The sequence below is a fragment of the Lethenteron reissneri genome, chromosome 39 (assembly GCF_015708825.2).
Source record: "Lethenteron reissneri isolate LAM-NWPU_2019-01 chromosome 39, ASM1570882v1, whole genome shotgun sequence".
NCBI classification, from domain to species: domain Eukaryota; kingdom Metazoa; phylum Chordata; class Hyperoartia; order Petromyzontiformes; family Petromyzontidae; genus Lethenteron; species Lethenteron reissneri.
The window spans coordinates 4,507,452-4,528,668 of NC_083817.1; the positions used below are offsets into that span (position 1 = coordinate 4,507,452).

Here is a 21,217-nt window from a genome sequence, read left to right on the forward strand (position 1 = left end):
GGGTGGGTGGCCAACACCACGCCCGGCCGCCTTTGTCTCCCTAGCGACGATGTTTACACATCGCACCAGGTACTCATTTGAGACTGAGTCGACCTAGGGGAGGCCCGGGACCGGTTCAGAAAATCGTCAGGTTCGCAGCGTAGCGCTAACCGCTACACCACCGCTCCCCGCAGATACAAAAAAAAAGACTCACACACACATGGGACCAAGAGATGCGCAGAGCAGGAAGAGACTGGGAGATACAGAGATAGACACACGCACCGAGAGCAAATGTACACAGACAGACACACGGATAAAGCAGCGACACGCGGCACGATGTCTACACATAGAACAAAGACAGACAGAGAGACACGCACGCAGAGACCAGAGACAGACGGCGAAAAGATGGGCAAGAGACACACACAGACCCGTCGACGAGTAACACATGCAGAGCGAGGAGATGTACAGACAAGCACAGAGAGGGATAGAAGAGAGAGACACGTAGAGACGCAGACAGACAAACGGAGAGCAAAGAGAGACCGCAAAGGGATAGACAGAACAGAAGCACTGACACACGGTGACACACACACAGAGAGAGAATGCAGAGAGACAACAGACAACACAGACCCCCCACACACAGCGGGTAACACAGAGACCGAGAGTCGGTGGCAGATGACGGGGAGCTCTGCATGCAGTTATGAGCTACCCGTCGGAGGTCGTCGGACTGCGAGAAGGGCTGCGTACAGAACGAGAGAGTGAGCGAGAGAGTGAGCGAGAGGTGGGGGTTTACATAAAGCAAAGTTATTATAAAAAAAAATTACGAAATGATGAACGAAGCAAAGTGCCGACTACACCGAGCATCTTCTTGTTTCCACTGATCGTAAAAAAAAAGAGAGAGACAGACAGTCACGGTCAGAGGTGCCCCTCTCAAAAACCCTCCCATTGTCAATGACCGCACATCTCTCTCTCTCGCGCGCAGCCTCCTCCTCGCCGCGCCACGTGAAGCTATTGCGCCGCGTAACTCCGCCCGCCCGACTCGGTGGAGCCTCCCTCCCTCCCTGCCTGCCTTCCTCCCTGCCTGCATGCCTGCCTGCCTCCTCCGCCGCCGCCGCCACCCGCCTCTTCTCCCTCATTGGCCACGGAGACGGACAGGAGGGGACGTGGGGCAGGCCGGGTTTATTAGGCGAGAGGCGTTACCCTGCCAGAGCACATGGTGGTGGTGGTGGTGGTCCCAAGACTCGGCGCTTTTCCCAAATGCGCAAGGCAGAGCAGGGACTCGTGCCCCAGGCGTGCCCAGGTAAGTGGCGGTTGCGTGCGGCGGACTGAACATTCGTTGCGCGCGCAAGTCAACGTGGCCTCTGAGCCGTGGGTGGGTATGGTTATCATCAGCAGCAGCAGCATCTGAATCATTGTTCATATCAACCGCTGTGGCCGAAGTCGTTGTACTCGTCGTCGGCAGAAAACAAATTGATATGCACTTCTGAATGAAGGCGACTTCTGCATCTCCGTCAGCAGCCTTCCGCCGACTGATCATCAGCCTTTGCCTAACCGCTTCTGGTTTGCAGATTTTCTTCCGACTGCTATTGATCAGCTATGCATTGCTGGATGACAGATTCCTGCTAATTGTCATCATTATCAGCCATTGTTTAATCCACGGCCTATTCCTGCTGCTAATTATAATCGACAACAGCGAATGTCTATCCACCGGTGTATGAAGTCTTCCTCGAACTCGTCATCAATCATCACCCATTGTCTATCTACTGCTGGATGAGGGACTCCGCGCGCCAAAGCCAGCATCCCTGCACGATCCTGCGATTCCACAGCTCACTCCTCGTGCCATCACACGCGTGTGTCTACTAGTGTGCGTGTATGTCGATGTAGATGGACGTTTGTGTGTGTGTGTGGTGTATGAAAATGTAGTGTGCGCGTCTGTGCATGTATGTATGGGGAGCGGTGGCGTAGTGGTTAGCGGCGCTAACGCTACGAACCCAGCGACCCGAGTTCGATTTCCGCTCTCATGGCCAACACCACTGACGATTATCTGAACCGGTTCTGGACCTCCCCTAGGTCGACTCAGCCTCACAATGAGTACCTAGGTGCGGTGTGTAAACATCGGGACTGGGGAGACAAAGGCGGTCGGGCGTGGTGCTCACCACCTGGTGTGCCGTAGCACTTGCCCCAACAGTCTGTCAAGCCTGTCCGGGCAATCTTTGTATTCGGTTTTTTTTTGTGTATGTACATTGCACTTCTTTCGCACCGTACGTAGCCAACCGTAGCGAATCGGAGCCTAATTGCTACACCGTGTGGTACCGTTTCCTCGGCGCCGCGAGTTTTGAATGGTCTCTATCGTTCTGCGGAATACGCTTTGAATGAGAGAGAGAGTGGTAGCGAGGGTGGGGAGGCGTGCGCAGTGATATTAGCTGGGCAATTAATGCACTCGCTCGACCTCGTGATTTTGCTATTCCATACCCAAAGCTGCGACGGTAGTTCGATATTCACCGGGCCTTTTCTGTGACACCAAATCGTACGTGATGCTATGTAATCGACGGCATGGGGCGAGTGCTTAATCGTCCAGCAGTGGATAGAAAATATCTCATGATGATGGCGAGTGGGTTATTGAAAATGTTAGTCGGTAATTCTCCACGTGTTACTTGGGAAACGAAAGTAGAACGCGACGAGTTGTAAAGATGGACATTGAAAAAACTGCGTTCATATTCACGGTAGGTACACCTTTCGAGAAGGACCCGTGACATCTGAAACGTGGCAAGCCGACAAACTCTGAAACCGCCGCCTCACTGCCATCTGCGAGTGGCAAAAAGTAACAGATGTTGAGAGAATTAAATAGAGAGCGCGAGTTTGGAAAAGGCGAAGTGAGGGAGGAGTGGAGATTGAAGGCGCATTGCAGAGCAACTGACACTCGCTTCGCCACGCACACGGCATAGGGCCTATAGACAAACGTCGCCCAATGTAGCTTCTTATTTCCTTAAGCGCATTTGGAAGAACGTGTGAACGATGAATAACAGATTTGTAAACTTTCAGCTAGAGAAAAAAAAACTTTTTTTTACACTTTTTGCTTGGACATCTGTGAAGAAGAGCTTTAAACGTCATCGGATTCCTCCAGAATGAAGTAAATATTCTCATTCTGATATGTAAATGTATAGCATTACACCGTGCATGTGTGAATGACTTCGAATAATGCATCTTTGCAGACGCATCCATATGCATCTATTTAAAAAATATGCTTACACCGCTTTCAAAACAGTGTTTCTCAAAATATTAGCCGATTGTGTGCGCATTAAAAGGACAACTTACGGCTGTCAATCCACTGCTGGATGAAAGGCTTTCCCAGGTCGTGTCGGTCATGGGGGCCGTCTAGCCATACTTCACCACACTCGTCAGCGCGTGTTGTTGAATGGGTTGCCCCAGGACAGGTTCAGAAAGTCGCGCGCATATAGTTGCGTGCTTACCACTGCACCACCGCTCCCCTACAGCGCATAGACATATATATAGTATAATGTCAGTGTTTAATAACAGTAATAATTACACGGGCGCAGCGTTGTTTTATCCAATGATGTGTGCACATTGCATTAAAAAAATTCAATTCGATGGTAACGGAATTAGACGCGGGGGCGGATACATATGCAAGTGAAGCTATAATATTTTTAAATTAAGCAATTGACATGTGCTTCTTTTATCGTATACAGTTATTATCATCATCATCATTGTTTACACATCGTTAACACAGCAGGCCGGTGGATTGTATGGACAACAACAACAACAACAATCGCCGCGTGATGGAACGCGACTCTCACGCCTTGCCATCGATAGACCCAGCAGTTCCGTTACCGTGCTCGCATCATCAGCACCGCGCGAGTATTGATTGTGTTTTTATTTATTCAAATCAAGATGATTTATCGTGAGTTTTCTGCCGCTCTATCATTTTGGGTCGAACTAAATAGGACCCCCCCCCCCCCGACCCCATATCGTACAGACCACGCAGTGTCGTTGATCAATGAGATCCCCATGCGCATTGATTCGGAGCAAGCCTTTGCCATGCTGGTGAGACGCTATATGTCGAAACGGGGTCCAGAGTTTTCTTGTCCTGCAGTCATTGCTGCTGAAGTTATTACACTCGAGTTGCTGCTGGGGTTTGCGTGATGCGTGAGCAACTTTTATAGTTGGTTACATGAAGATACGGATATGCACGTACGTATGCTGAACTTCCGTCGCGCCGTACGTAGCCAACCGTGCTAATCGGAGGCAATGCCTCTCATGCGAGATGCGTGAGCAACTTTTATAGTTGGTTACATGAAGATACGGATATGCACGTACGTATGTTGAACTTCCTTCGCGCCTTACGTAGCCAACCGTGCTAATCGGAGGCAATGCCTCTCATGCGAAGGAGATATTGCCTGCCTAGTTATGTTGTTATCATCAGCCATGGTCAATCCACTGCTGGACCATTCAAGACCTGGCCCCAAGTCGCCACTCGCACGGCTCACGGTCGCGCGATGCAACAATCCCAAAGACAAAGATGGCCCCGTATAGCCTCGACAGGCACTTGGGCCAAGTGCTGTTCGCGAGCGGCACCGATGAAGGCCGGCAGAGCAGACGAGGGGTGAAGGTCACCACCACGCCCCACCCGCCTTTGTCTCTCCAGTGGCGATGTTTTTTTTTTACACAACCGCACCAGGTACTCATTTGAGGCTGAGTCGACCTAGGGGAGGCCCAGAACCGGTTCAGATCACCGTCACCGGCGTTGTGCGTCAACGAGAATCGAACTCGGGTCGCCGGGTTCGTAGCTCAGCGCGCGGACCGCTGCACTACCGCTCCCCACACAACAACAACAGACGAACCCGCTCTACTTTAGCATACACTGTGTTATTATCGCATTAAGTCGGTAATCATTCCGAGCCGGCGACAAAGACAAACACACACAACCACCGTGAGATTGAGAGCGGCCGAATGGAGCACGGCGCGAGTACAACCGTGCCGAGTTACGTGATCGTCTATTTGCACGTGGGATTAAGTTTTTTGTTTAGCCTCCCCCGCAAAAGTCGACACCGGTACATGTTTGGTGAAGTTATCGTTCGATGGTCGCGGTAACCGGAGCCTTAATCGCCGATTAAAGTCATCACTCGGAAGGCGGAGAGAAGAAGGACGTGACACTGGGGTCGATGCTGGATATTCTTAGGGTTTGTTTTATTTAACTTTTTTTTTACCTACGTGACTTTACCGAAAAAACCTAAGAATATGAATCCTTGCAGTCACGAAAGCTTCAAATCTAGAATCGATGCTGGATTGCTGGCTATCGTGGTGTCTGTGGTGTCTGTGGAGCGGTGGTTATTGGTGGCTTAGCGCACTGCCCTACGAAACCCGGAGTTCGATTCTCGCTCTCACGACCACCGCCGGTGACGATTATCTGAAACCGTTCCTGGGCCTCCCCTAGGTCGACTCAGCCACAAATAAGCACCTGGGTGCGGTGTGTAAACATCGCCACTGGGGAGACAAATTGGGTGCTCGCGAACAGCACTCGCCCCACCAGTCTGTTACAGCCTACAGGAGGGGGGAGGGAGGGGGGGAGATCATTGTCTTTGGTGTCTGCGGTGTTTGTGGCTGGCAGAATTCATTGCCCGACAGATGCAACCCGACCCGGCTTAATGATGGGCCTCCCGTGAAGTCACGGAGCGGTCGGTGTGACGTGATTCATAATCATCGCCGGGTTGCATTGCAGTCCGCAATTGCGCTACCTCGCAAGCGGCGTGGCTTGGCGAGCTCGGCGCAATTGTGTCAATTGGATCATGAAGTTCATAGCATCAATACGCAGCAGCAGCTGAATATTATTTGGGGCGCCCTGCCACGCAAGAAAGTTCGTGACGTACGGGATCGTGGCGACGGTGTTATATACACGCGCATACTTATATATGTGTGTGTGTGTGCGTGTACAATAGAGTATATATCTAAGTTAAATTATGTTGTGCTGTTGCGGTGACACTTGTGCATTCAACAACAACAACAACAATCCCTCACCACGTGCGTTAATAACACTGCGTGACCTTAAAAGGAAAAATATATATAATAGGCGACGTTTCATGCAATGGACCTTCTTCGTATCACATCAAACACGTACCACTAGCCCATCTTCACGGCACAAACTTATTTGTGATTGATGTGCTATGAAGGGCCATTGCCGGACATGCGAAGTAATTTACATATATATATTATTTTAAGGCAGTATTATTGACGAATGTGAGTCTATTAGTATATATATGGATCGGTATGTACTACCTACTATGACACGGTACGTTCATAATAAAAAATAGAACAAAAGTTCGCAAAGAAGCATGGAGAGTTGCGTGCTTGGAATTACACCGACAGAGTGAAAGATAAACACGTGGATTAGAGAATTATGCACAGGCTAAAGACATCTTTCATAACGTTCAGAAAAGTATGTGGGCTTGCGCAGGACATGTCGTGCCTATGGGGGGTGGTGTTGGTGATGATGGTGGTGTTGGCGATGATGATGCTGATGATGATGGTGCTGTTGATGTTGGTGGTGGTGATGATGGTAGTGGTGGTAATGATGATGATGGTAGTGGTGATGATTGATGATGGCGGTGGTGGTGATTATGGTGATAATGATAGTGGTTGTGGCGATGATGGTGATGATGGTGGTGATGGTGGTGGTGGTGATGATGGTGGTGGTGGTGATGGTGGTGATGGTGGTGGTGATGGTGGAGATGGTGGTGATGATGATGGCCCATGGTGAAGAATAGTGATGGAGTGGCAGCCAAAGAATGAAACGCGTCCGGGAGGACATATACCAAAGAGGCTGATCGATGAAATCGGTCCGTGTGCGAGGCACATTGTTACATCGCAAAACGGCGACAAACAGCGACGGTTTCTTGGGCAACCCTTCATCCAGCAGCGTATTGACCGTGGTTGATAGTTTACGATATATTTTATAATTAAAAAAGGGATAGTCATAGGTATAGAAGGTATGAGGAAGGGCTTGAGCCTGGCAGGGAGTCAACAGCACGGATGCCCGTGAAGGGAGGACGTTCGTATTCCGTGGTGAGCAGAGGAGACATGATTGTCGAGAAGGGATAGAAGGTGAGATGCATGCGCACGTGCACGATAGAGTACACGTGCGTAAACCCAGTTCTAACAATACGTAAATTAAAATATTAAATGTTTAACTCCACGGAAATTACAGCCGGGTGCGGTTGAGTGGTTTATTGCCGCGGATGGCGATTCCTGGTTCTAATCGCTGGAAACTTGTCTCGTTACAAACACTTCAAACGATGCTATCGCCATCATCAGTGAACAGAGGAATTAGCCTCGCGACGGTGTGGGGTCCATGCCATCACGGGATGTGCTGCGCCGGCCTTCACTCGGGGTTCGCTAACAGGACTTGAAAGCGCAGAGCGGTAGAGCAATGAATAGCAGCGCACTGCCCTACCAACCCGGTTTACCTGAGTTCAATTCCACCCCCCCCCCCTCTCCAAAAAAAACTGGCGACGAGTTATATCTGAACCGCTGCACTCCTTCAGCACCCCCCGCGTTATCAACGAGCGAGATGGAGCATGGTCAAACAAATCTCCATGCCAGCCACAGCACTGGGAAGCCTTCACGTCACGGTGGGATTGACAAACAACTGCGCGTTATTATCATTATGTTTTATTATGATTATCGTTAGCCATTGAATGGAGTGCGCCTCTGAGAGAGAACTCCACCGGGGGAGACGGAGCGATGAAATCCGTAGGTGTGCAGGCGCTCGCTCGGTGGTTTATCAAACCCGCACACGCAGTGGGGTGCAAGCTCAGGTGGGTGGCACTGAACCGGTGGTTAACGGCTGTCACGTTCGGACAGCGATGAGTCGTGCACGGCAATAATCCTCACGTTCGCGTTTCTTGCAGTGAACTCCTCCACGCGGCGAGAGAAAATGAAGAGAGCGGAATATTCGACGGAACTGCAGCGGCGAAGTGGAAGTCGCTTTTAGTGATACTCGCAACTGTTTTTTTTTTTTTGCCGTGGCAAACAGCACCAGCACCGTCAAACGAATTCTCCGAAGCAATATTTCGTGTCTTACGCCATCAAGGACACGTGCTGATCCATCGACAACTATCACCACCCGCTTGCAATAGGCGACAGAGATAGACTGCAAGAAACACGTGGACACACCCGCCGACGTGTCTGGATAGGTAGGCTGGAAGACAAACCTTGATACGTCACCTGCAGGAAAGGACAGATTTTTTTGCATTGATGTTAACTCTGCTATTAAGGACCATCGACCGAAACGTCGGTCGCCCTGTGATGTTTCCTTCTTTAGGGCGGTGTTAATGCCGAATGCGTTTGCGTTTTTGATCAGATACGTCACACTGATAATACAATTATATCGACATAGTATATTCACTAATTTGCTGATGGACCAAATATATATACAACTAAACAAATAAATATACTTTATATAAAAAGCAGATTGATGGATTGTCGACAGAGTTCCGCGTAGAAACATACACAAACAGAGAGATATGTACATGGCATCGTTGTGTGAAGGATAGAACACCGCAATCCCTTTGACTTCGGAATAGATTGATAGCCCAGATATAGGCATACAAACTGACGGATGATAAACGAACAACACAGATAGATTGTTAGACGCGTTGTAGACAAAGTAATAGATTTATAGAGACAATTATATATTCCTTATATAGAGATCCATTAGCTGAAATTTTTACTGAGATTGTACGAATGTATGTTGAACTGCTTTCGCACCGTACGTAGCCAACCGTGCTAATCGGAGGTGCGAGATTGATAAATTGTATACAGTGTAGACGTACGGATACAGTACATGGTTTGAGAGGCACATATACACTTATAGATGTATATACTTAAAGATAATAGAGACGAATAGACCATACATAGACTCTACTGTTAAACTTATATTTAAACATATACATGCATTCATAGATTTCAGTAAATACACTGACAAACCATAGAGACCAAAGGCCAACACACGTGTAGCCGTATTGATACAAACATTGATAGATCCAACACACACATATATATCCATACAAACAGACTGACAGATCACAGACGCGCTGATAGGTGAGCACGCAAAGACAAAGCTCCCCCCTTTAGCCGACACAGGCTGTAGGACAACGTACTGTTAGATACACACACACACACGTAAAGACAGATCCGTCGTATAGCATACACAAGCTATTGTGGCAAGTGTTTGCTTTTTTGCCAGCACTCATAAATACACACACACACACAGACCATGGATAAAACCACCACCACCACGGGCGAAGACGACGTGGATGTGGAGAGCGTGGATGACGAAGCCACGATTTCAAATCGGCATCTCCTCTCCGAACGAACTGGGTCTCTTACGCAACCACAGCAGCAGCAGCAGCATCAGCCACCGCCGGGTGTTCTTGCGGTCAGCCCCGAGCAGAGGCGCATGGCGCGCACCCCCAAGTGCGCGCGCTGCCGGAACCACGGGGTGGTTTCGTGTCTCAAGGGCCACAAGCGCTTCTGCCGCTGGCGGGACTGCCAGTGCGCCAACTGCCTGCTGGTGGTGGAGCGTCAGCGTGTGATGGCGGCACAGGTGGCGCTAAGGAGACAGCAGGCGACCGAGGTGAGGATGGTGAATCCTTGCAGTCACGAAAGCTTCAAATCTAGAATTAATACACCTCTACGGGGGAGGAATTTCACCTATCTGTTAGAATTTTTAACAGACGACGAGACAAGAAGTCACAGCTTCTCAAATCTGGCTGTGACGGTCCCACCTGACGACGGAGACTTGTGTTGCCTCCGAAACGTCGTGATTTTTATTTTTATTAATTTTTATTTCATTTTTTTACCTACGTGACTTTACCGAAAGAACTAAGAGTAAGCAGCCGCGGCCACCACCGCCACCAAATATTAACCCGACGACGCAGGCACGTCCATAGGGGATGGAGGTGCGGGGCCCCGGGGCAAAACAAATCACACCCACGACACCTCCAAATTGAATCGTTGATATTACATCTTACACCGTGACGTCGAAGCGTCTCCTCCCCCCCTCCCCCCCCCCAAAGCGCGGGGCCCGGGACAGTCGCCCCGATTCGCCGAATCCTCCGGATGGCTCTGCCTGCCCCCGCAACCTCCCAGACCCTTGTCGACTTGGCAGCACTGTTTGGGAGCCTGTTAGCGAGTAGCAACGCCTACGAAGGCCTGGCACGCCACGCGAGTGGACGGGGTGGCCGACACCACGTCCAGCCGCCTTTGAAGACTCTCCCGAGTGGCGATGTTTACACGTGGCCCCGGGTACTCGTTTTACGGCGGAATCCATTTACGGGATGCCTCGGGCCCGATTCATATAATTGAATAGAACCCGGGTTGCCGAGTGCGTAACGCGGCCCTCTGACCACCGGCCAACACCGGTGACGATTATCTGAACCTGTCTTGGGCCTCCCCTAGGTTGACTCAGCCTAAAATGAGTGCCTGGTGCGGTGTGTAAAACATCGCCACTGGGGAGAGAAAGTAGCCGGACGTGGTTCTGGCCACCCGCCCCCTCGAGTGCCGTTCCCGGCCTTCATAGGTGCTACTCGCTAACAGCACTTGCCCCAACAGTCTGTTCAGGCTATGCGGGAGATCTTTGTCTTTGTGCGTTTTAATGCAAGCGAGCGTGGGTGTATTCATAGATCGGGTTTAGCGCCGACGTTGTGTGCCGCGCGTCGTTATTAGGCAGGATGTCCGACGTTTCGCTCCACGTGCCTGTAGCTTCTTGGGCGGGGGGGGGGACTGCATTTAGGGTTCGTGCACGTGAAGCGGAACGTCCGGTCACATCACTTCTGACTAAACACGCGGTACGAGTAAAACACATTACACACGAGACCTGAACAGCCCATCCCTGAACAGCTATAGGCGGTAGAGCGATCGTGGATGATGACGTGGGCAGATAATAGACCTTGGTGCAATGTATTCGATCTCTGGAGCAGAGCTGAATGCAACCCGGACAGCACTCTACTTGGGTACTTGCACATCTGTAAACAAGAGTTTAAAAGAAATTAACTCACAAGCCTCCGTCATCAGCAATTTTACTGGAGCGGTTACACCTGATGACGGAGGCTTGTGTTGCTTCCGAAACGTCGTGAGTTAATTTATTTTTAAAAAAATTACCTACGTGACTTTACTGAAAAATGAATCCTTGCCGTTACGAAAACTTCAAATCTAGAAGAAGAAAAAAAAACAAGAGCTTTATAGCTCATCGGATTCCTCCCGTAAATAAATATTCTCTGTACGTGTGACCGTCACGAATAGCAGGTGTTATGGGCGACTGTGCCGCTTCGTTGGGCTCCGAAACAAGAGGCCCGCGCTGCAGTAGCCATTGTTCTACTGTACGTCTATGCTCCCACCACGGTTCCGATGTTTAGCCGTCACCAAACCGCACTGGCCAGCGTGGTGAAGTATGGTCGGATAACCACGACTAGCGATGGCGTCGGGAGGCCCTCATTCGCGAGCCACAGATTAAGAGCTACACATCTACGCGTGGATTAACGCGAATTAAAGGGGCCATCCATTTAGTACGTGCGCATGGAGGGGGGAGGGGGGGTTAACCCCAGTGCTTAGCTTGCGTATGGGGGGTCTACTGACTGACAATGTACGCATTGGAAACGGGGGGGGGGGGGAGGTAAAGCCTCGATAATAATTTGTCGACATTGGCCTTCAAATGAGTTAGATCGTCCGGCCATGGACGATCTGTTTGCTTAGATACGTTAATATTATTAATCCTTGATCGTTTCTGCGTGGATTAAATATCGGCCGTTCTATAGGATTCGGGGGGGGGGGGGGTGCGTTAGGCGTACATACGCAGGTGGGCGGGGGGGGGGGTGTAAAAAGTCCGCGTGCATACAAGGAGGGGGGGAGGGGTCAAGTTTTGACAGATTTTTGCGTACCTACTCAATGGATGGCCCGTAACCTGGGCGTGGAGTGGTGGCGCAGTGGTTGGCATACTTCGCTCCGAGTCCAGCCCGCGTGAGTTAGATTCCTGGCAACGTGTAACATGAGTTGCGAATGACATCCGAAACGGTGATGGTCCTCCCTTAGGTAAACTCCGCCCTTAAAACGCAGGCGCCTGACGCGTTATATCAAATATAACTCAAGGAGAGAAAGAGGTTGACTGTCGTGGAGCGGGAAGTCCACCCTTAATAGGTGCTCGCAAACACCGCGTGGGGAGCGGTGACGCAGTGGTCAGCACACTGTGCAGCGAACAATGCCACACATGGCTTCGTTACCTATTCACGTTTAGCAACAGTGGTGAGCGATATCCAAATCGGTCCTGTCCTCTCACCTCTCTCTCTCCCTTCAGCAAAGTAGTAATGATCAGCGAGATGGGGTACGGTCAAGCAATTACCCTGACCGACACGGCGCATTAGACCTTCATCCAGCAGTGAATTGACAAAGGGAATTGTGCAATTATATATGTTCTATTTCGATTTAAAGCTTTCGTGACTGCAGGGATTCATCTTCTTAGGTTCTTTCGGTAAAGTCACGTGACTTTACCGAAAGAACCAAGAAGATATATACATGTTCTATGTCCAGTATATTGTACACATGTATATGGGAGAAAGATTCGTAAAAAGTTGAGCAGTGTGAGTAATAGGATGATGAGGAAGAAGCGCCGTATGCATGTGTGCTGTAAGTGTGGTGGTGGTGGTGGTGGTGGTTGGGTTAGTGGTGGCTGTACGCAGCATGGATGAGAGGAAACAGTCAATCTGGTCGAGCGGGTCCTTGACATGGGCGCAGTCGCTGTCAGGGCGTGAAGTTCACGCGGACGATAACCGTGCTCGGGGTAGCGACACAAGAGCGATAAGGAAGACCAACTCTGAAGGGCGGAAGGGTGGAGAGACGGAGAGAATGACAAGCGACGGACGAAGCCGAGGGCAGGGAGGGAGAGCGTCGAACGAGCAAATCGAGCGAGCGAAACTGCTCTGCGCGATGGCGTTCAATCGAGTGGACGAATAAGTATAACCCGTAAAAACAAAGTTTTTCACTATAAATCCTTTATATGCGTGGCGGCTAGAGTCCTCTCGTCCTCTGGCTTGAGATGGCTGCCACCTATGGGTCAGATGATTGCATTGCACCATTAAGCAATTGGTAATAAAATATAATATTTTTGTCATAAAAAGTGTAAAATTAAAAAAGTCTGTGTGGAAAATGTCAGCTCGATTGGATCACGGGAGGTGGGTTAAAAAACGACCGAAATATTTACACGGTCCTAAGCAAGCAAGCGAACTTAATATAAAGGATTTAAAAATGCGGGTGGCCAAAAAAACACACGAACAACAACAACAAAATCTGCGGCAACTGCAACCCCGAATTGTTGGCCAGAGTACTCCAACGAGGAAGAGGGAAATAAGTGTGGAGGTGGAGAGGTCACGGGCATGCGGGGGGGGGGGGGGGGAGAACTGCGCGTGAAGTCTGTGGCGTTCAACTCGGCCGTTGATTGACGCGCGCGCTTCCAAACAATTCAAGCGAACAAATCTGAAACGACTTCGGCCTGCCGGGAGCAACTCAAATCCACGTGGCGACCGAGCCTCAATGATCAGGCAACACGCCATTCAAGATTGTCGGGGAAAATTGAGGCGACATCCTCGCTTGCATGTTTGTGGTGGATGTTTTCAATGATGATTATCATTTAATTGTGTACAGCGTCATCCATGCAATTGCATCCCACAACGCTGCACATCAATTATACTGTTCCGTACACAGATAATACAAAAACAAAACAGTACTAACTTTGCAGAAGAAAAAAAAACGTAAATAACGAGAAGAAAAAAGCATGTAACAATAAAAAATAATAATTAAAATAAATAAATCCGTTGGATCTCCATACCCACGACCATAATCGCAACATTTCGCCGGATTTTGGAGAACCTTCACTGGAGGGGTGGTGGAGTGGCCAAAATGTTACGAGCCAGTTGGACGATAATGTAAATGCCTCTTTTCCAGCCGTGTAGTTTTCGAGAGCGTTTTGTCTGTGGTTCAACCACCACACTGTCGGTCACAACACAAACAAAAAGACGACGATGCCCCGTATAGCCTTAACAGACTGTAGGGGCAAGTGCTGTTAGCGAGCACCTATGAAGACCGGCACGGCACACGAGGGGGTGGGTAGCCAACACCACGCCCGGCCGTCTTTGTCTCTCTTGCGGCGATGTTTACACATTGCACCAGGTACTCATTTGAAACTGAGTCGACCTAGGGGAGGCCCAGGACCGGTTCAGATAATCGTCACTGGTGTTGGCCGTGAGCGTGAATCGAACCCGAGTCGCCAGATTCGTAGCGCAGTGTAGGGCTAACCGCTCCACCCCCGCTCCCTTCAACACAAACACTCACTCACCCACGCACACCCAAACTCACTCCCCACACTGTAGGTCACACCCACACACACCGACTACTCACTCATTCTTCCCCTCGCACCGCTCCACTTTTGGATTTCTTTTGCCCTCATCCCTTTTCTCGAATTCTTATAGCAACATTGGCCAATTGAAGAAACGCATTCATCATTGTCATTACTGCCGTAAGAGTGCCGTTCGTGTATATCTCCTTGGCGTGTCGGTTCTTCGGGCCTCTGCTCATGTAGACGCGCGTCTGATTACAAACCTGAAAATAAGACGCGATATTCAAATGTGCTCTCAGCAGGGGTCAAATATTTATGATGAATACGATGATGATGTTAACTCGGGGCGCTTTGGCAATCCACTGCTGGATGAAGCCTCCCCCCCTCCCCCCCCGTGTCTCCGTATCTGGGAGTTGTTTAACCTGGTCAGAGTGTTTGTGTGAAATGGAGAATAAAGGGATGAACAGCTACAGCTTTGAGTTATAGCTCCTCGCTGGCGTTAGCCGTGGTCGGGAATCGAACTCACGCGGCACGAGTTCATCATGCAGCGTGCTAACCACGGCACCGCCGTTCCGCCCCCACAGAAAAACAGCATTTGCAAATGTAGATGTTTGTATATACAAATACGGATACAATGTGAATGTATTATTAAAAGAAGGGCACTCGGTGTGCAAATCAACGCAACACGATTGGTTGTCATTGCCAGCACACGGCTTCCTCGCGACACTTAAGTATTTTTGTAAAGGTATGTATGGTTATTATATATAAGTGCAAAACTAGCGAAAGTGTGGAATCATTAACGCATCATTCCCGTGCACCGATTCGCGTGCAGTAATCGATATATTAAGTTGATAGCCAATTATATTGCAACTTGCATGGTAAATTATTCTGTTAACCTTGGTATTTCCCGAAGTCACGCACATTTTTTTTATCCCGAGTAGCACGTCGAAAAGTTATTGAGATTTAGATTGAGTTGTTATTTCATTACATTCTAAATGTAACAATTTTGCGGAGTGGCGGCCAAGGAATGTAATGCATCGGGGAAATTCATTTACAACGTGGAGATGGAGCGATAAAAATTAGTTAACGTGCGGGTGATGGTTGGATTGTTACATGGGAGGACCGTGAGAGATGTCGGCGGTTTGGAAAGGCTGTCATCCAGCAGTGGAATGACCTCGCATGATGATGATGAATGTGTTACATGAAGGCTTAACTGAGCGAGTGACACCGCAAAGCAGCCTGCAAAAAAGATCCATAAACGATACAATCTAGAAAACGACTAAACCGAGACTAAAAAATAATTGACCAATACATCGATTCGCTATTTTTCCATCGCAATAATTAATAGAATCGTTACATCCTGCACGTGTGAGTGTGAGCCTGGGGTTTATGAGAAGCGCTAGCGTAGTAGTGAGTGCGCCGCGCTGCAAACCCAGCCACCAGAGTTCGATTCCCGCTCACGGCCAACATCAGTGACGTTTATCTGAATCGGGTCTGAGTCTCCAGTAGTTCAACTCAGGTCAAATGAGTAACTGGTGCGGTGTGTTAACATCGCCACTAGGGAGACAAAGGCGACCGGGCGTGGTGCTGGCCACCCACCCCTTCGTGTACCGTGCCGGCCTTCATTGGGTGCTCGCTAACAGCACTTGACTCAACAGTCTGTGAATGCTATACAGGGAGTCTTTGTCTTTGCTTGTCTGTTTTATGAGAGGAGCCGGTCACGTGGCGGTTGGCGACCTCAATATAGCACTCGTGAGCAGCACTTGCCCCAACAGCTTATGTCGGCTACAGGGGGGATCTGTGTCTTTGTTATGTCGCAGATTCGTGAGGCACGTGGCGACAGCTTTGGGAAGCCTTCATCCAACAGTGTATTGAGCATGGCAGCTGCCGATGATGGTAGTGATGATGATAAATAGAAGCAGCAGTTAACATTTGCACCAGCATCCTGGTAGGGCGACAGGGGTTCTTCGTGTGTGTGTGTGTGTGTATGGGACTAGCTGCGTGTGTGTGTGTATGGGACTAGCTGGGTGTGTGTGCGCCCGCTTCTATAGGTATCGAGTTGCGAGTCAGGATAAAACCAGCGCCGACGGAATTGGTCCGGCTTATATGCAACACCGAAATCATCATTGGCGTCGTCGTGGTCTGCGCTATAGACTAGCTGTTCATTTGGAGATATGGACTCGTACAACGGGTGCTGCTGGGTGGTAGGAACGGGTGCTGAGCGTTGACGATGCGACGACACCGCGTGCACGGAACGGGAGTCACTGCGATGAGTGGTTGCGTCATCAGATCTTGAAAGCCACGTCCCTGATCCGCTCAGCACCTCCACTCACCACCCCTTCCTCCTGCTTCTCCCCGACTCCCTCAGGCCAACAGCGGGCCCCAGGGCAAGGAGGCCGCGGCGAACCGGAGGCCAGTCTACGTCTCTCAGGCGAGGACGCCAAGTCTCCTGGCCAAGAGCATCCTGGACGGTATAACCACGACTGTTCTCTTTCGCCGATCTCGTCAGCAAGGAGCATAAACCATCGCACGAAAAAAAGTTCGACTTACACATTATGAGATTACTACTACTCATCAGTCATTGGCCGTGGTCACTCCACTGGTGGATGGAGGCCTCTCCAACGCCCACCACATCTCACGATCCTTCTGTGTAATGATCCTTCTAGCCCCTGCACATGGACGGATTCATTGGTCCATCTGCTGAGTGGACGCGTTCCATTTTACTTGCTATCGATAATAATAACTTACAGCAGTTTAAATTTCGATTTAAAGCTTTCATGACTGCAGGGATTCATCTTCTTGGTTCTTTCGGTAAAGTCACGTAGAAGGGAAATAATAAAATAATAAAAATATAACATAATAAAATAATTCTCACGACGTTTCGGCCACAACGCAAGCAGCCGTCCTCAGGTGAAGAACACATAATAAAATAATTCTCACGACGTTTCGGCCACAATGCAAGCAGCTGTCCTCAGGTGAAGAACAGGTCTGTCGGAAAGACAGCGTCGTGAGAATTATTTTATTGTTTTATTTTTATTATTTTATTATTTCCCTTCTACGTGACTTTACCGAAAGAACCAAGAAGATGAATTACAGCAGTTTGTCAATCCCCACCGTCATTTGAAGGCGTCTCAGTGCTGTGTCGGGCATTGGGATTGTTTGACCATACTTCAACGCGCTTGTCGATCCTGGTTGGTAACGCGGTTGGAGGGGGGGGGGCGGTTCAGATATCACTCATTGCCAGTTTGGGGAATTGAACTCGGGAAAACCGGGAGTCCTGTGAGCGAGCGTGGAGCAGGGCAACGTCACCCAGACGGCCATGTGGAGAGGGCACCCAGAGGTCGGCCACCACAGGGGAACAATGAGGCCAGACGACGGTGGTGAGGATGGGAGACTGTGCGATCGGGCCTTGGGTCGGGCTGCACGCTGACTTTACTAGCCGCTGGTGGCCTCCAGCAGAATGAAGCGAAGGTGAGGTGTTTGAGGCCTTGGCACGGCGATGACCGATTTGTAGGGGGTGTATGGGCTATGTCAAGGCGTCGGCAACCAAAAATAACAAGAAGGAGCATTTTTATTTCAAATTCGGTGTATATTTTTAAAAACTCGATATTTCAAGCGCCGCAATGTCCGTTGATAGGAGACGGTGGGTCCTTAATAAAACAACGTCACGAAGCAGCCGCGTGCGGCTCCGAAGCCACAGGTTGCCGACCCCAGGGCTATTCGCAGGTCACATCTTTACAAAGAATTGTGGGGGGGGGGGGGGGGGTTAGCACGGTCACGTTTGAGTGGAGCTGGTCCCCACCGAACCCCCCCTCCCCCGTCTCTCCCCCCGACCGACGACCCCCGCCACCGCCTTGACCCTCACCGCTCGCTCTCCCTGCAGGCTACCGCCCCACCAGCGCCAGCGGCGGCGGCGGCGACGACCACTTCGGCAGCGGCGCCCCGCCTCCGCTGCTGCCCCCTCTGAGCGAGCGGATGCGCAAGCGCCGAGCCTTCGCCGACAAGGAGCTCGACTCGGTGATGCTGGAGCGAGAGGCGCAGGCGATGCTGTGCGCGACCAGGGCCGCCGCGCTGCCCCAGCTGGGCGCGCTGCTCCCGCGCTCCCCTTATGCCGCCGGGGGTGGCGGCCTGTACCCGTGCGGCGCTGGCACCGCCGGCGCGCAGCATTTCAACGCCGTGGGCACGCACTTCATCTTCGGTCCCGCCGCCGCGCTTACGACGGAACCTGGCGGAGCGCTTATCCACAGGGGGTCTGCGGCGGCGGTGGCGGCAGCAGGAAGCGGGCAGCACCAGCAGCACCAGCAGCACCAGCAGCACCACGGAGCGTTCCACTGCTTCGGAAGCGCGCTCGCTGTGGAGCGGTGCGCGTTTTGGTCCAAGCTGTCCGCGGGACACGAGCGGTTTTATCAGCAGCAGCAGCAGCAGCACTTGCATCACCAGCACCACCAGCAGCAGCAGGCCTTCTTGAACTCCAATAATGAAACGGACAAAGTCGTCGTATCCAGGACTGGCCACGAGGTTGCGCCGGATGGGCCCTCCGGCAAGGCCGGCCCGCACTGCAAGGTGATCTTGGGCAGCCCGGCCGAGCTGCGGCTGTCGCTGCGAGCGGACGGCGTGGCCTTCCTGCCCTTCAGGAAGGCCGCGCCGTGGATCCCGCAGGCCGACTCGATGCACCGAGCGGCAGCGGACTCGGTCAAACGGAGCGACGCTCAGCAACCGCAACAGCAGCTGCAGCAGCAGCATCAAATGCCGCCGCAGCAGCAGCAGCACGAGCCGACTGGGCCTCGCGAGCCAGCCGAGTGCAAAGGCGAACATCAATCGGGGACCAAAGCCTCCGTGAGCAGGGGCCGCACACAGTGCAGGCAGCCGGCGGAGGTCACGCGCTGCGAGAACGACGCGGCAGCGGCGGCGGCGGCGTCGTCGGGGAACTGCGTGAAGCTGGCGCACGAGAGGTGCCAGCCGATCAGCAAGGGCGCGGGAGCGGCTCTCCTGCCCTTCTCCGTCGAGTCGCTTTTGAGAATCAAGTGAAGGCCGCGCAGCGCGTGGGGAACGGGTGCCGGAATACTGAGGCGTGAGAAGGTGTCACCGATGAGGTGGTTCGGGACCATGTTGGGACGGTTGTGCCTTGATGGTGCTGATGGTGGTGGTGGTGGTAGCGGTGTTACTCATTACGATGATGGCGATGGTAGGGGTGATGCACGTGCTGATGATGGTGGTGGTGGTTGTGATGATGGTACAAGTGGTGGAAGTGATGGAGATGGTGGCGTCGTTGAGAGGTGCAAATGATAATGATGACGATGATTGCGATAGTGAGATGGTGATGGTTGTGATGATGATGATATCGTAGTTATGACAGTTGCTGTGAACTATAATAATATAATTGCGAGAATACTAAAATGATAACAACATTAATGAGTTGATGATGGTGATGATGATGGTGGTGGTATTAGTGGCAGCGAAATGTCAAACTTACGGCGTTGTTGAACGTTCCGATTTGTTCTCGGTGCCCCTGGTCTCTCATGAGAATAATAATAATAAATAATAATCGCATTTTATTATTATTTATTAACTATTGCTATAAAAATCATTTTTCCTCTTCTCGATAAAGCCAGCTCAGCCACCGCTTGGCTGCACTCATCCAACCATGCAATAGTGTGGAAATTGTATGTAGTAATATATTACACGTCTGTTTGTCATGCTTGTTTATAATGTAACCATCTGCCGTAAGCCTGTAACCAAATATTGACGTACAAAACCACTTCGTGTGGTCACGAACCCGGATTAGTCTGTTTCGGTTTTATTTGTTGTTTTGCGATATAGTGGAGTTGCTCACGAGGTCACACATCAGCAAGAGGCCGGAGCTGCCCCGTAGGGCTGAACTCCGGAAAATAAAAAAAAACATTCCATTAGAAATTAAGCTCTGTGGAAGTAAAAAGATTTAGATAATCGTCACTGGTGTTGGCCGTGAGCTGGAATCGAACTCGGGTCGACGGTTTCGTAGCGCAGCGCGCTAACCGCCACACTACCGCTCCCCACCCACCGATGTATATACACACACACACTCACACGCTGTGCAGATAACGTGCACACACAACCTCAATGCATTCGTGAGTAACACCGTGGCCTTAAAAAGGCAAAATATATCATCAGTAACTTTGTGAGCAATGGCCAACCTTGATAGCGCGTGTAATGAAGAAAGGCCATTGCCCGAAACGTCGCCTAATATATATTAATCCTTTTGAGGCCACACGGTGTTTATTGGATGAAGGTGGTGAGTGTTTGTTATTCGTGCTTGTGTATGGGTCAATGAATCCATGCGATCTTATGCTTGCTAAGCACAATGCTCTTTGCCTCCGCCTGCTTCGCCTATCGCGGTGTTTATATCGGAATCGTTATTAAACTATGCATTTCCTAAGTATGCATTACGTGTTGTTGTTGTTGTAGTAAATACATCAGCGCGCACACGTGGCTTTGAGAGGTAGGTGTGTGGCAATAGCCTCCTCTCCCCTCCCCTCGAAGGTGAGGATGCAACTAGCGCAGCGCTATCATCGAATGCCGTTGTTGAAATCGCAAAGCCCCTGCTCAAGAGGTTGCAATCGTCCACTCTATGCCGCGCGCGCACAAGGGCGCGACCACGTGTAAACATCGCTTTTTTTAAGGACACAATTGCTCGGCGATCCGCTCTTTACACGGTGTACACAACGTCGATAAGCACCTCGGGCTAGAGTTGATGGCAAACACATTACGCTGTGCAAACAAGAGGCTGCAAGTCTCGGGTAAAAGACGAAAATTGTTTTTTTTGAGGCGGAGCCCTTTGCAACGTCAACAAAGAAAGGGGGACAG

At 50.6% G+C, this 21,217-nt stretch overlaps 1 protein-coding gene across 1 annotated transcript; it reads left to right on the forward strand.

Annotated features, from left to right (window-relative positions):
* Positions 1-1,142: 1,142 nt before the first annotated feature.
* LOC133351948 (uncharacterized) lies at positions 1,143-20,778 on the forward strand. The gene is made up of 4 exons (XM_061567570.1): positions 1,143-1,276; positions 7,899-9,625; positions 16,743-16,845; positions 18,258-20,778. Exons 2-4 carry the CDS (start codon positions 9,266-9,268, stop codon positions 19,400-19,402), a joined length of 1,608 nt encoding a protein of 535 aa, XP_061423554.1. The 5' UTR covers positions 1,143-1,276; positions 7,899-9,265; the 3' UTR covers positions 19,403-20,778.
* The last annotated feature ends 439 nt before the right edge of the window (positions 20,779-21,217 follow it).

What these genes read in the sequence shown, in the direction of transcription:
- LOC133351948 (XM_061567570.1), top strand. Translation starts at nt 9,266, where the DNA reads ATGGATAAAACCACCACCACCACGGGCGAAGACGACGTGGATGTGGAG. An exon ending in GGAGACAGCAGGCGACCGAG is followed by an intron (nt 9,626 to 16,742) that starts GTGAGGATGGTG and finishes CGACTCCCTCAG; the next exon opens with GCCAACAGCGGGCCCCAGGG. An exon ending in GGCCAAGAGCATCCTGGACG is followed by an intron (nt 16,846 to 18,257) that starts GTATAACCACGA and finishes CTCTCCCTGCAG; the next exon opens with GCTACCGCCCCACCAGCGCC.